Below are 15,941 nucleotides of genomic sequence, written 5' to 3'. Positions count from 1 at the left end.
GCCATGCAAATTAACCTTTGCTAACTGACTTTTCCAAATGATCTTTTGTGGCTCTGTTCAATTTTAAAGTGTTAGTGAAGCAAGAAAAAGATCTGAAGTTTTCTACAACCAACTTTGTACGATTAAGGGAAGCTGCAAGTTTATGATTTGGGCATTTTGAAGGGCTTTCACATGCTTTGCTTTGAAAAGGACTGAAAATCCAACCGACCTGCACTTTGATCCTCTTAGTCTGTGACTTCATGCTAGAGCAGGGATGCTGGTTCCCTTCCCAAGCTGTGTAGCATCTTACTGCTGTATCATTCCCTTCACCATGAAGCTGGGAGAAATCTCCCAAGCCAGGAAGAGCTGCCCACCACAGGGGTAGGCAACTGCATCATATAATCTTTTTCATAAACTGACTGCAGTTCTTTACAGATTAGGCACCTCTCTTCTTGAATAGATACAGAATTTTTATTATCCAGATCAAAGCCAGTTCTAAGTTAATTACATTCTCAGTGCAGAAGGCTGGAATTAGGATATTTCCTGTTGCTTTACACCAGAGGTATTTGGTCTCTTACTCCTTCAGGGAGGAATCCACAGATGCTGAAGATCCAGCCTGGGCTGCCTGCACATTTCAGGTCTTATGAGTGGCGCTCGATTGACAGCTCTGCTGCAGGAGGCAATGAAGCCTGTGCAGCAATCCCCTGGGCCAGGGCTGAAGTACCACCCCCATACTTCAGCATTTTGCTCTGTGGGTTACGAAGAAGCCAGGAGAGTGTGATGAGAGCAGCATCTGCCTAGTACTGTGGATTAAATATTACTGCTCTCTTATCAGCCCGTCATCTACCCCTAAACACTTCTGCAGTGACTTTTTCTGCCCTATTGTTCTTTTTAAATCTCTCCTGTCCTCATTCAATTGGAGATTAGTTCTCTTCTGAAGTTTATCCATTTGAAATATTAATTTATCATTAATGGGAAGTTATTTTTTAAGTGGCATTAAGGACAGAGAGCACAGAATAAGATGTCTTAGCTGTCGCAGTGAATACATGGCAAAAATGAGAAGGTACTTGATCTAGGTTCATCAAACTGAAGGTAGCTATACAGAAAGTTGATCTCCTTGAGCTAGATTATCTTGAATTAAGCAGCCGAGGTGATGATGCAAGGTGCTACTGGAGGCACTACAATTTAACTGAGACATTGGCTTGGAACATGCCCACGTGCTGTTCAGCTGGACGTGGCTGGGTCTATCCGACACCATTTTTCTGTGTCTTCTATTGTGTCTTGCTGTGCTTAGCTCAGATCCCGTTACTTTGATTGAGTGGCTCTGAGGAATTTAATCTGTTGAGCAAAGGGGGTTTATGATGAATTTTTCCTCTTCTCTTTTAGATCATCAGTCCAGCCCTGTGACCTGCTTTCTTTGTTAATGCCCAAATTCCTAGGCTGGCTGCTCATGCCAGATCTTCAACTGCTACAAACTGTGCGGCTCCATCAGTTTTTGGAGATCCAATTTATTGCTTGTCTTTTACTGCTTCTTTGGCTACTGCACTGTATTCTCTTTCCTTTTTCTACTTTCTTCCCAGACAGCTCTGCAGATGTGGTCTCTCCACAGTGAGGCAGAACCCCTGCCCCAAGGCTGGGGCAGGGTTTGGGTACCTCTACCCAAAAGAGACAGGCATCCTTTGGCTATCGAGCACCTAAGAGGAGTGCAGACTGTGCGGCACAGCAGGGAATGTACCAGTTTTCATCTGCCCAAACCACTAAGGCTTGAGGGTCTCAGTCTGAAGATGCCAAGTGCTCTTGTCTGTTATAGAAGCTCAGCAGATAAGAGAACCACAGCTGGAAGGTCCCTTTTCCTTGTCCTTCCTCTTCCGTGCCAGTGTCACTGCATGGCCACAAGCTCTGCTCGGGACTGAAGCCTGCCTGATAGCCAGCTGTGAGGTATTCTGGCTGCTCGAGAAATGCTGACACAGCACGAGCATACCCTACGCTTGGCTGATGCCAGTACTTCTTCAGTCTTCCAGTTACTGGACCACAAAAAATACAGGCAGAGAGGTTCCCAAGCACTCCAGAGCTGGCTCTCAGCTCAAGTCAGTGACCTGTATTTTTGCTGGCCTTGGAGAATCAGCTCACATGCCAGGGGTGTGCTGCAGGATTGAGGAGACAGAAGGCTGCAAGGATTTTTACCATTTGAATGGGCTGCTCAGGTGTTACCATTTGATACAGTAACGCAAGACTGCTGGGCCTTGAAAATTCAGAGCTCATTCAACTAACCGTGCTAATAAGTTGATACCCAAAGCCTGCAAGTTGTGTGACAGATCGCAGCTGTTGGCTTTCCAAAGGTGCGAGTGTGGCTCTACCCTGTGCTCTGGCTCTGCTCGCTGCTTTGGACAGTGTGTGCTGCACTCAGATGCTCTGACGTGCAGTACTTGGGGACTTGTGCTCTTTGATGCTATACTCTTCAAATCAAATAGATTATTTTTTCCCCCTGAAAAACAGGATTTGGGTTAAGCGGGATTTGGACCAACATGTTACTCTTGCTCCTGTTTCTCTTTCAGTTGCTTCCAGATTGAAATTCACAGATGATTTCTTTATTTTTTTTATTTTCTCATACTGCAAAGCCCCCATGAATACAGTACCAAAACTCCTGCCAGGAAGAGAGGAATTTTAATCATCTTGGCAACAGTAAAGACCTGCATTGTATCCCTGGTTTTGCCACAGCAGCTTCAAGCAGTCAAGTTTCTGGGGTGATTTGATAAGAACAAGGGTGCCATACAATTTGTCATGTTAAAAAACCAAAACAAAACCAAAAACCAACTACCAAACAAACCAACAAGTTAATAATTTGGCTTTACAAAGTTTTGAGCAGCCCTTCTTAAGCCTGGTGCCTTTTCCCAAGTCACTGGTTAGGACCATTTAAACTGAAATCTTGAAAAGGTGCAATCTCAACTCCCCAGTGAAAACCAACTCTCTTCTAGTGGTAGGTGCAGGTTGTTTACAAATTTTGGAGAAACTACAGTTGTAGAAAGGGAACTCGAAGGTCAGATTACAGGGGATTATTATTTATTTTTCTTTTGGTTTGCTTGGATTCTGTTACTTTTCCAGGGACTGATCCAAAGCCCTCAGGAGTCAGATGGAAAGCTGACACACTGGTAGCAGGGAAATGCCTGCTGCTACCCTGGAAGCCACAGGCATCTTTCCAACGACATCTGTGGGCTTTGAGTGAGCGCCTGAATGTGTTTTCCAAATGGTAGTAATTTTCAGAGTGACACCTTGATTTCTTCCCTGTACAAACAGACCTGCTTGTGACACATATTTACCTGTGTTCAACATACAGGTTTGGGTTTTTTTTGCTTTCAGAAACAATATGCTGCTAGACACATTTCCTGGAGGGAAATGGACACCTACCTACACACAAAGCTATACAGCTAATTTATACCTTGTTGAATTTATAATCTTGTCTATGCTTCTATGGACACTTTGTATGGGCTGCAGCTCAAATCCTAAAATAGTCAAGAATTTTTCCTTTCCCATATAGTATTCTATTTACTTTGACTTAAAAAAAAAAAAAGCGTATAAATGCAATAATGCAGGTAGACTAGAAATACTAGATTGAAAATTAAAGTAGTTTAGCTTGTCCCATTGTGACTGACAGTGTTGTACGACACCCAACGCTGTACCCTAACATTTTCCAGGCTTTCTACGTAGCTGAATCTAGTATTAGCTTTGAAAACCCATTGTATGAGTGGTGGGTGGATGGGTTGAAAACGTGTGCTCTCTACACACTGTATGTTACTCACATCAGAAGCTGTATGGCCACTCCATATGCTGTGAAACTGTAAATGATTCCCAGTACACCTGTAACTCTTACCAGGATTGTGAGAAATAAACTATATACAGAGATATAAATACACACATAGATATATTGTATAATTCATCATGTGAGCATCTTTGTGTATGTGGGGGTGTGAGTGAAAATGGCTGTTCTCCCTCTCACTCGTTACTCATACCCATGTTTCCTACAGGCTCAACATTTGCTAGGGTTAGCGACCCCAGGAAGAACTGTAAGAAAAGCCCCCCCCCCCCCCCCGATAAACCCCAGCCTGCCCAAGGGAAGCAGGCAAAGGATGATTATTGTCACTCCCGCATAGGAACTGAAGTGTAAAGACTTGCCCAGAGCCACTGAGGAAATCTTTGTGATCCCAATAATCCCCTGTCCTGCAGGCTGGTCTGCAGGCTTTGCTGCATGGTTTGCTCTGACCTCTCCCCAGCCAAATCAAGGTGTGTGCCCATTTGCTTGGTTTTGGGTTTAAGTTGGCCTGGGAGCACCTGTCCTCACAAGTAACACAGCCCCCTGAGCACCTGGCTGATGTCCGCAGTGGTCCCAGCACATCTGTGCTAGCCGGGGAGGAGGTTTTGGCAGTACATGTCACTGTGAATAGTTGCTGTCACGTTACACCAGCTCCAAACAGGGGCTCTGCAGGAGTCTGCAGGCTTTTGGACCTGAATCTGTGAAGAACTGGGAAGATAAGTATTGTGAACTCCTTCGGGCCAGGAAAAAGGGGCAGCCTTTAGTTGCAAAAGCATTCATTATATGAGATTTTTGCTGCAGAAACACAGCTGAGGATGCAAGTTTTAGATTAATATTCATAAGAGCAGGACAGCAAATAAATTCTTTTTTTCTGAGCCTGAATCTGAGCAGCTGGGGTGGGTGGGTGACCGGTCCTCCTCACTGCCCCCAGTTAGGGTGTGTAAAATAGCACATACATTGGGGTAGTGGGGTATGGATGAGCAGCGACAGCCGTCTCCGCTGTGGTACCCAGGCGGTGACAGCCCTGCTTCAAGGGAGCTGAGGCTCTTCAGTTCCTAGGAAGGGCAAACATACCCTCATCCACAGAGACCCTGGCTCATCTCTTCTTAAGAGAAGAGGGTGTGCAGCTGTGGCGGGGCTGGCACGGCAGGCGATGCTGCAGCTTGGAAGGTTTCCTGGTGATTTGGAATCAGCGGAGGCACCTGCACAAACTGTCCTCCTCAGCCTGAGACAGAACAGTGCTGCTTGCTCGGTGGAGAGGGGGAATGAGCTGGAGAATCTTCCGCTTGTGTCTCCTTCAAACCAAAAACGTGCCTCTTCTCACTGCCAGGGCAGGTGGCAGCACAGACATGTCGGTGCAGTTGTGGTGCCAACATAGGGAGCAAAGCTAGCATCAGCCCGGTGCTTTCAAACACTGGTTTGGGTATCCTCCACCGATCCATTATGTGTTTCATCTACTTCTTCCCCTCCACATATTTACAGGAATTTAAAAAGTATAAAATCCAGAGGCTATGTTCACAATTATCTTAAACTACACATTGCTTTCCCCTGCTGCCTTCCACTCCAGCCATCATCTAGCCACAGGAAAGGACGCCTTACATGAGACATCAGCTTTAAACACACTTTAAATAAGATGTGTGCTTTAAATGAGAAACACAGCAGTTAGATTTTACCAGACCAGGTTTGAAGAGGAAGCACTCAGCTGACTTCACTTAACCATAACGTCCAGGCTCTATCAAAAAAAAACCAGTCTGCGCAAAGCAGCAAATAATTTATATTGTCTTTGTGATCCTGACACGGTGATAGTTACTACTCATGCTTGTTAACCTGCCGAATTAAGCCGAGAGGGGCTGCAAAGCACATATGGTGCTTGCTGGAGAAGAATTCAACAGAAGACCATTTGCAAAGCGGTGTTCTGGTAAAACTGAGGCATTGCCACCTACTGAGCAATGGAAGATCAAGTATTAAGACATCACTTGTACCATTTAATCTCCCAGCAACCAGGGCACTCTCACATTTTTTTCTACGTCTTCACCTTAAATCATTGTCAAGTCCTCTGATGCTTTGTATTTTGGGCAGTCTAGGGAGGGTGAGAAGACTGATGGAGTAGGATTTGAGACAGTGGTTTCCATTCTGCTCTTGGATTTAGGAAAAAAGCACTGGCTTCACAAGCAGGTGTAAAGAGTGTAAATGCAATGCTCCATGCCGTAAAGGCTTAGGCTGCTGGAGTGGCACTAAGTCCCCGCATAGTAGCTGAACTGGACAGTGAAAGATAGGCTTCGGGTTTTTTCTTTTTTAAATTATTTTCTGGTAGCTAAGCTGGAGCAAAGAGAGGAACATCCAGGTTACCTCCACAGTGAACCAGCCTACAGTTTCAGAACACTTTTGGAGAGGAAAAAAAAAAAAAAATAGAGATAGATGATTGAGGAGATGGACAAGCAGCCAGCCTGATGGTATAAGATACATTTCCTTTAGGAATCCAGGCTGGAATACATTTATTTTCAAATAAACAAACAAAAAGAATGGTAGAATTGTACTGTCTTTGTTTTGTATCTATGGCTTTATACTGTCACTGTCTCTTTCTAATACAGTAGCAACCATCAAGAGATAAACCTATTAACACAGGGATGCAAAACACAGATTCATAAGCTGAAGAAGGTTTAGAAAAGTTACTTTTCCTCCGGTGAGCCACGGAGCCAAAAGCAGCGAGAGCTGCAAAAAATTGAACATTTTTCTTGCAGAATAAAGGCCCCTTCAAAACTTAAGAGCACGCACAGGGGATACAACCTGGACCAGATATGAAGCATGAGACGGACAGCTTGAGATGCTGGGATGGCTTTATTTAGTTTGCAATTCTCATGCAAAAAAAACCAAAATAAAAAAACCAAAACCAAACCGTTGCACGGTAGCGGAGGGGAAGGCAGGTGGGGCGTGCCACCGGGTGACCCGCAGGATCCACCATGCAGCTCCCGACGGCTTCAAAAGGCACCGCGGCGCTACGGGCTACCCCCGCCGCCCCGCAGCGGTTCCCGCCCCCCGGCCGCCCCCGCCCCCCCGCGCAGGCGCGGCCCATGAGGCACCGCCCCCCTCCGCCGCCGCCGCGCCCCGCCGCGCCCCGCGCCATGTCGGACCGGCTGGCCAAGCCCACCTGCCTCATCGTCGCCAGCGCCGCCGCCGCGGGTGAGATTCTCGGGGCGGGGGGAGCCCCGGGCCGGCCGGCTCCGCTCCCGCGGCCCGCGGTGCCCCGGGGTGCGGCCCGGCCCTGTGTGCGGGCCCGCTGCGCCCTGGGCCGGGCCGGTGTCGCCCCGTGGCCTGGGCTGCGCCGTGCGTCGGCGGCACCGAGCGCGGCACCGTCCTGCCACGCGTGTGCCCGCACCGCAGCCCGCGGCGCCGCTTGCACAGCGGTGTGTGTGTGCAGGCGCGGTGTGCGTGCGGCTCAGGTGTGCGGTGCGTGCGCAAGAGTGACCGCGGCTCGGCAGTGTGTGCGTGTGCAGGCGTGCGGCTCAGCTGTGCAGTCCCACGTGCAGGCTGGCTGCTCAGCCTTGCTCTGCGCGGCCGTGCACACGCGCTGCTCCTGCTTGTGCAGCTGCGTGGTGCACAGATGTGCTCGCTTTCTGTAGATGCCCACCTGCAGTGCACACGTGTCTGTGTGTTCCTCTGCTCGCAGCTGTGCCGTTGGATGCGGGCTGGTTTCCCCTTGGCATGTGCCTGCACCAGAGCTGCCCTTGCACATGTACCTGGGCGAAGCCAAATTTCCTTCACTCCTGCCTGTTTAACCCCCCAGCCGGAGCAAACGGCATACTTGTCATGTGTTTCTCAATACGTTGTTCACCTATAACGGTGGCGGTGCATTTCTTCCATCTTAAAATAAGTCTGGAATTACTGAGAGCTTTTAAGATGATCAAAAAACCAAGCTCGTGTACTTTGCTAGGTAAGACTACATAGTGTGGCTGGGATTAAAACGTAATTGTTTCCTTAAGTTGTTGGACTCTGTTTTTCAGGCGTGTCAGCCCAGTCGTTCCTTCACTGCTTTACGCTGACTAGCTCGGCTTTTAATCTGCAAGTCGCAACTCCAGGGGTAAGTGATTTCTGTGATTTCAGTCTGAAACCAATTGATATTTCAAGTGACAAGAGAGAATTATACTATTCGGAGAGGTGTCTTATTGGCCTTACAAATTAAAGGACTTAATTTTGTTGTCTTAATATTGAAGTGAATGCATGCTTCCTATAGTGTGGTTTTGAACTTCTTCGTCCAGTATCTGTTACCCACGAAGAGCAGAGGGAGTGCTATTAGAAGGATGGCTTCAGTGGGAAAAACGGAGAGCTTCAGATTTGTGAGAACTGAAGTATCTCGAAATCCCACATGGTTATGCTTCAAGAAATGTAGTGGATGTTTTTTCAGTGATCCTAATGACAGCCTTTGAACCATGCTTCCCCTAGGGGAAATCAATTGATTTTGTGGATGTGAACGAGAGCAACATGCGCTGGGTACAGGACTTTCGTATGAAATCGTACGCAAACCCTGCCAAGTTGGAGTCGATTGATGGTAAGGGATTGTTGTTGGCTAGTATGTCATCTTCATTTATCGGGGAAACAGATGCTGCTTAATGTTAGGCCCTTAGGGAAGAATGACACAGAAAAGATGTAAAACAAGTGTTTTAAGAGGAAGCCCTACCAGCTACAGTTGTTACTTTCTTATTTATCTTGGATTGGTAGTTTCCTCCTATGTATACATACACAATATATATAGTCTGTTTCTGTGTATATAAACACACTCTGTAGTGTTATTTTGTAAAAATAAATACTTTGCTAAAGTAGAGGCTAGCAGACATAACAGTTTCAAGTTTTGCCTGGGTAAGAATGGTGTATCAAAGGTGTGTTCTTTGTCCTAAAAAGGACCTTTTTCTGGACTCTGTATAGATCTGTTAGTTTCTTTAGTTCATTTGGTTTATACAGTTTTTGACTGACCTGTGTGGTATTGTCTCAACTGTGTCAAATCTGAAATGGATTTATGGTCAGGCTTTTGTTTGTTACTGGTATTACAATTGGTTTATCCTTTCCTTCTTACTAGGCGCTAGGTACCACGCGCTGCTGATTCCAAACTGTCCTGGGGCTATGACTGACCTTGCAAACAGCGGGTACCTGGCTAAGATATTGCAGCACTTCAGCACTGAGAACAGTAGGTGAAATTGTTAAATATTGTTAAATAAAATAGTACTACTGTACTGTTCACTTAACAGTGTTGCCTTCCAATGACTTTAAAATGTTGCCGTAGCTGAAGAGCATTCAGAACTGGAAGGAGCTGCTTTAGAGAAATGTATCTTCTCTCGAAGAGTAACCTTATCAGTAGCTTTTCAATGCTTGTGTCAGAAGGGGGTTTTCTGCCTTACAGTGACACAGAAATAGCCGTCTCCAAGTCGATGGGATTCAAGGTCTAGAGCCAAATGTGAAGTGTACCAGGATCATCATTAAGGCTGTAGTTAATCAAGACTTGTGTGTGCTTCTCACTTACCGTTTGAGTATGTGTTTTTCTGATTGCTGCTGTCTCTGGACTTGGAGTTAATAGCTAGTGACTCTGCAAGACCGGCATAATTCTTACTGTAGTGTGCAGGAGCCTAAGAGGCTATAAATGGTGCAGTATAATTTTATTACAGGAAGGCAACATGCTGTAATGTTGAAGAATCTCATTAACTCATCTAGGTTTTGGCTATTTGAAGATCCTCACAAATATGCTTTGGTATTTCTCTAGAGCCGATCTGTGCGATTGGACATGGAGTTGCAGCTTTGTGTTGTGCCACCAATGAGGATAAATCCTGGGTATTTCAGGGATACAGCCTGACAGGGGTAGGTTGAACTTTCGGGTGACTTTTGCTGTTTGGGGGCGCTTTTGCTGTGTGGGAGGCCCGTGATTTCAGGTGCTGGTAGATTTGGTCTTATCCTAGAAGCTCCTACAAATATAAATCATCAGTTTGGTACCCTTGGTTTATGTGCATGATGTGGAAAGTTATCATTAGCAAAGGGAAACAGCAGTGAGCGTGTGGAGGGATTGTTGCACTTCACTGTCATGTGGAAAGTGTTTGCCTGCTGATTGTTCAGTAAACTTTAAAATGCTGGAAATGTCTGCTGCAGCTTTTTGAATTCATAGTTGAGGGCTCTTAAGAATTTTATTTTTTTTTGCTTCATGAATGCTGGAGGTAGGTTATATTTCTCAAGGTGCTGTTTTATTTTCAAAGGTAGAGGAAGCTCTAGGGGGGAAAAGGCAGTTTGTACACACTGGCTTGTAATAAAAAAAAAATGTAGCTAGATACTGTTGATATTTTATTTACTGTACAGTTATATCTCTCCTCACAGACTACTTATATGGCAGCTGCACCTGTGTGCTGAGGTGATGCAAACCTCTATAGTACAACTTACAGGGTTGAAAATTTACATGCAAAGTTAAGAAATTAAGTTTATGGGACTCCCAAAAACTGTCAGTGTCCTGATGTGCTTGTATTTGGCACTACAGTCCATGACAAAATATTTAAAATAAGGCATGATGTGACCTAGCTACAGTTACTATGGAAACCATAAAATTCTGTTTCCTCCTGTGCATATAAAAACTGAACTAAGTACTTCTTATTTTTCTCGGCATTTAAGCCGATTCCCATATTCATTTAGAAAACAGAGTACTGTTGTTTGGACTCTGCAAGTGGCATGGCACTTGTGTCCAAATGTTTGTGTCCAGCATCCAAACAGGTCTGCGCTTTTTGAAGTTAATTGCATGCACACTGTTCAGTGTCTAGTTGCTATGCAGAAATTGCTGGGTGTCATTCTGTAAAAAGCAAGACAGACTTACTTCCTTTTGATCTTTTTCAGCCCTCTGTGTATGAACTAGTGAGGCAGCCTAATTTTGCCAGTTTATCCATTATTGTGGAAGATTTTGTGAAAGACTCTGGAGCTACATTTAGTGGTATGTCACTCTTCTGTTGTCCAGGTCTTCATGTTTCGTGGCTGCATTCTGGAAATGAATGTGTATGTGCCAGTTTTACACAGCTGAACAGGACTCTGACAGGCTATCTCATCTTGCATTCCCACTTTAGGAATATAAACAGTGAGTGTTTTAATAATAAATGCCACAAAATACCGTGTGTGGAGAAGTAGGGCAGTACAGTACCGTGCACTGATCTCCGTGGTTGTCCACACATGCCCTTACACCCCAAGGTAAACGTGACGTTGCTTGTCCTGCTATGAACAAAGAACTTGTGCTGCAGGGAAGGGTGTGAGCAGGGGAGCTGCTGTTGCTCTGCAGATGTGCAGCCTGTGTCTGTACGGAGGTGTTGCAGCTGCTGCCTTCCTGTGTGGCAGAGAGCATGTCCGCTGCTGGGAGAGGTTAAGTTCTTGATTTTGGGGTTGCCTTCTATTCAAGCAAATGCTTCATTAATTAAAGCTGGAGGCGCTAGGCTGCATAGCGTTTTGGTTGCTCTGATTAGTTGTCTTTTAGCAGAACTATTTTACTCTAGCTAGATCTGGTTTTTTAGTATTTTCTTGCTTTGTTACTAATTTCATTAATTATTATTAGTCAAAATGTAAAAGTTTGACTTTGAACAGCAAAATCTGAAGTTCAGTCCTGTAAGAGAAATTAAATCCATTCAAGCACAGAAATGTCACTTTTTCCTCAATTGGATGTGCAGGGAAAAGTGTCATTTTCCTTTACATGTTGCGTTCCTGCAGTACTGAAGAGCTACAGGGAGAATTAAATAATGAGCTGTAAATGGGCCTATTCTTCAGTTGCAGCTGTTGTTCAGTCTCCTGTTTTGTTAGGTAATTTTTTTTAGAATCCTTAAAGAGAATAATGAGATGCCTGTGGTATTTAAGTCATCCTTCAGCAGAATAGTTCCACCTATTGAATTGATTCAATTAAAGTGGCTAGATTAGAGATTAACTATGCACATGGCCTGGATAGGAAACAGAACCAGGCTCCTAATGCCATTCTTCTGTTTTTCACTAAGAAGAAACACCACTGTCTTATCAAACTGCTGTATATTCTTTGCTTCATTCTCTTCCACCCATGCTGCTGACTGCCTGTTTCTGTGTTTAAATGGCATCTTGATGCTTTTCACATGGGCTGCTGCTGCCACCTTCTGCATAATGAGTCCAGCAAGAAGAGGAAAAAAGCATGTGTGGTTTGAAGGCGCTTGGCCTGTATTTAGGCAGTCAGTGGCTGTGAGAAGGGAAAGAAAATAAGAGTTGTTCATTACTGAAAAACTAATGGCTCTATCTGAAATGAGGTAACTTAAAAATGCTAGTTGGAGTACTGAACAATTCCTGGTAGATATTAACATGTCAGGATATTATAGGACAGAAAATAAGTATTTTTCTGCAGGTTCTTTGTAGTATGGTGATTACAACTTTGATATCCTACATGAGAAGAGCTTACATTGTATCACAGGGTGACTACAATTTTAAAATATATACTTTGAGGGTTTTATTATGACAATCTCTTGATGTGTGCATGTTACCCACCTAGTGTTAACTGAACGATGAGACTGGCCCTGCTGGCCTTTCGGAGAAGGACTTTGCAGTGAAATTGTTTCAGGATTAGGGGCTCAAGATTGTCCCTGTCGTGGTTGTTACAGATCAGCATGTCAAGTTACCCAGCAAATCTGTATGGTCAAAATAGTTAATTTTTGTTTTAGTTTTATCAGGGTTGTGATATTGACACTGAAGTGGTGTCCACTAACACAATGCTTTTGCTTTTTCTCCTGTATTTAGCCAGCATTCCAGATGCTGTACATGTTGTGCTGGACAGACACCTGGTGACAGGACAGAATGAAAATTCCACTCTTCCTGCCGTCCAGAATCTTCTTATTCTTTGCAATGTCAGGTGAGGCAATGTGGGAGATAAGACTTAGGAACAGACAGTGGTGAGCATCTTTTAGTTTCAGGAATATTGTCCCCCAATGGACTTTTTTTTTCCCTTTAGTTAACTGCTGAAGCACATGTCATCTTTGTTTGATCTAGCTGTTCAATCAGTTATGTCTCTTGGTAAAAAGCATTTGTGATATTAATAAAAGGTAAATTGGTTGGGAGATGCCTAGCTGTCTTATCGGGACTGATAAAGTGAAATGCAGAATAGGCTTCACTACGCATTCCTGTTGAGAGAAACATCTCTTGTGTCTTTTTCTTTGTGCTTTGGCAAGTTAGCATTTACTCAGCTGTGTTTGGGGATTCTGGGAAGGAGTGGATTGAAGTTCTTTGGTAAGGGCTTGGCTGTCTGACTGTCTTTTGTCTTGTCATCTAGAAGGAACACTTAGAAATAACCATTAAAAAAATTCTTTTGTTCAGATGAATGTGTGTTAGAAGTCCTTTCCTGGCTGTGGACTAACAGGTGTCATGTTTGGATGTATTTCATTCAGCAGGAAATGAAGAAGGAGGTGTCTTTCCAAACAGGATGGATGAAGAGCCAGCAGGCTAAGGATTTTCTTGTCTGGTAACTGGATAAAACATCCCTCTAACTTTCTGCCCCGGACTATGAAGTTACTGTGACAGTGGAGTAGCAATGTCAGGTTTTGCATACATAGAATGGATGAAGGTTGTGAAGAAAACGTAGAAGTGCATCACACTTGAGAAGTGACTATGAAACCACCTTGCATTTTTGTTGCTACATCTCTTTTCACTGCTTCTTTCTGGACCCTTGATTTACAGATGTGGGGAACTGTCCTTTAAAAAAGAAACACCCAAACCCAACAAACGGAACAGTTGGTGCTGTGGATACAAATTGCTGAAGCTGAAGACCTTGCTCTAGGTTGACAGTTATACTGATTGTTAGTAACTCTGCCCCAAAGAGCAAGCACTTGGAGCTCTGTGAGCCATCTGGTGTTTGTGTTCAAAATATCAAAATCTACACCTAAAGCTTCATGGAATTGCAATGTCAGATGTATTCTCATTTGGTAGGTCACAAAGTTACTGTCTGAACTCTGAATGTGTCTGGGACACTTGGATATACTTGGAATAGGATGGAAAATGCTTAGCTAAACACTGAATAAAGCAGAGCCAGTTGTCTGAAGGCAGCTTGCTGGTGATACCGTTGGCAAATGTGCCCTTGTTTTCGTCCTTGCCTGTTCACATTATCGGACTTCTGTTTAAAGAGTTTGGTCAGCTGTTTTTAAATGGTCTTCTCACTGGTTATCTGTTCTCCTTTGTGGTGCTTATGTTATAATTTTTTGTTCTCTTTGAAATGTTTGAAATACTTCTCTGGCAAGTATGTTGCAGTTGCTTCATGCTGGAATTTTATGAACAAAGGAAGTAAAAAATGTAGGCAGCTAGTGTGGATCATGTTATCTGAGGAACCAGCTGTAAGATGAAATCTGCCCTTCTCTTTCCTTTTGAGCAGCAGATGTGGCTTGAAGTTGAACATGGAAAGGAATAATCAGACCAAGAATATTTTTCATTATTGCAAGCTCTAGCATACTAAAACCTATGGGAAAGTAGGCAGACTAACATTTTTCCTTCCCTCTTGGAACAGAGGGCAGCATTTCTGCAGTGCTCTGTGAGAGAAAGAACCTTTGTGGTTGCTTTTCTTTCTTAATGGGATAATACGACACATTGGTTAGAACTAGTCATCAAGCAGGGTAATTTTATGTCTTTTCTGTAGAAATTCAGTTTTTTCAGTTCTGTCTCAAGACTTCTTTGTAATTTTTAAAAGGTAATCTGCTGTGAGATTTGTTGGGTCTTCTGCGGTTGTATTTTGGAGCCCAGTTCACAGATTTTTTGTTTTAATAGAAATTAAAGTTAGAATTTGAAATTAACATTAGGCATTGATAGAAATTAAACTATCAAAGAGCTTTTTGATAACTTAAATTCTGATTCCTGGCAAGTTGCTGTAGGGATTTGTTGACCTCTGTCACCATTGGGGTGTACTTTGTCTGGATTTCTAGTGGGCTGTCTGCTGAAGTGATGTGAAAAGTTTTTGTATTTGTACTGCAATCATATTTAGAATTGGGGTAGTTCTGCGTTGAATGCTGTGCACCTACAGCAAGGAGATAATCTGCCACCAAAAGCTTTATTTAGATGGAGGAGGTGAAACTTCATGCCCTGGATTCCACTGATGGCTTGAGCAGGGAACTTGGTGGGCCTGGAGGCAGGTAATAGGGGACCTGGAGGAGGTGGGTGCAACTTTATGTGGCTTCTGAGTTGAGAGAGCTTTGCCACACCTAACTGCAGCTGCAGAGCTGTTCTACGGGGTCAGTGGATAGCACACAGACACCAGTACAGAAAATAATCTTGTATTACTGTTTGTTTCAAATTAATGCAGAAAATAAGGCAGTATGTGCATACAGAAGGATTAGCATAAAGTACCCTGATTTCAAGCAATAAAACAGATAAGCAAGGCAATGCACCTAATCATTACTACTCAGGGTTGGCTGTAGTGAGTAAGAAAGAGATCACCCGTTGCCCTACTACATTACCATCATCCAGATCCGCCCCTGCTGCAGTGAGGATGTGGAGAGCCTGTCCTAGCAACTGGGGAGTCTATGCAGGGTGTCCCCTTGTAGGGGAGGTCTCCCAAGTCACTGCAAGAGGGTCCAGCTTTTATACTGTATTGAATAAACAAGCTCACCTACTTGTAAATGCAGAAACAACTGGTTTCACTCTCCTCTCAGATCCCACCAAAGCCTGGCTGGGGCTCAAGGAGGAACCAAAGAAAGCTCCCTTATCTACTGGATTATAACCACTGGTTTCCAAACAAGGCTGAACATCTGGTTTCGTTGCCTGGTCCACCTGCCTCTAAGCAAGGAAGGATGCACCACAGATAGCTTGGCTCAGGATTACTCTTTTATCTAAGCTACATCTTTCGCTAAGGATCATGCATGGTTTGCTAATGATTGGATACTAAATATATACTTAATGTTTGGTTGGCAGGTTTGTCTAGAGGTCAACTTTGGCTCAGGGCCTGTTGCTCAGTTTCTGAAGTGGGAGTCTGAGAGGCTATTAGTCTGTTTTACCATTGAGGCTGCTTCCATTTGACTTTGAAAGGTCTAGTGATTTTGACGTTGCCTGCCTGTAAAAATAGAATATTGCTGTCTACCCCGTGTCCTGTTTTCATTCCTTAATTGTAAAGTTCTGCCCAGGCTTGTTGATAAGCTGCCAGGTGAACAAACAGTATTCAGAG

The 15,941-nt window shown here is 44.2% G+C and overlaps 1 protein-coding gene across 2 annotated transcripts; it reads left to right on the top strand.

Annotated features, from left to right (window-relative positions):
- The first annotated feature begins 6,861 nt into the window (after positions 1-6,861).
- Positions 6,862-13,864, top strand: GATD1 (glutamine amidotransferase class 1 domain containing 1). Of its 2 annotated transcripts, none has more exons than XM_056354396.1 (8): positions 6,862-6,967; positions 7,789-7,865; positions 8,228-8,333; positions 8,859-8,966; positions 9,537-9,631; positions 10,646-10,739; positions 12,542-12,653; positions 13,189-13,864. In XM_056354396.1, the coding sequence occupies exons 1-8, from the start codon at positions 6,910-6,912 to the stop codon at positions 13,193-13,195; spliced, it is 657 nt and encodes a 218-aa protein (XP_056210371.1). In that variant the 5' UTR covers positions 6,862-6,909; the 3' UTR covers positions 13,196-13,864. The 2 variants fall into 2 exon arrangements, with proteins under 2 accessions (XP_056210371.1, XP_056210370.1); XM_056354395.1 differs by having other exon boundaries at positions 13,186-13,864.
- The last annotated feature ends 2,077 nt before the right edge of the window (positions 13,865-15,941 follow it).

The sequence above is a fragment of the Falco biarmicus genome, chromosome 10, assembly GCF_023638135.1.
Source record: "Falco biarmicus isolate bFalBia1 chromosome 10, bFalBia1.pri, whole genome shotgun sequence".
Lineage (NCBI taxonomy): Eukaryota > Metazoa > Chordata > Aves > Falconiformes > Falconidae > Falco > Falco biarmicus.
The sequence above is the reverse complement of the archived record's forward strand: the minus strand, read 5'-3'. Positions and strand labels throughout refer to the sequence as shown.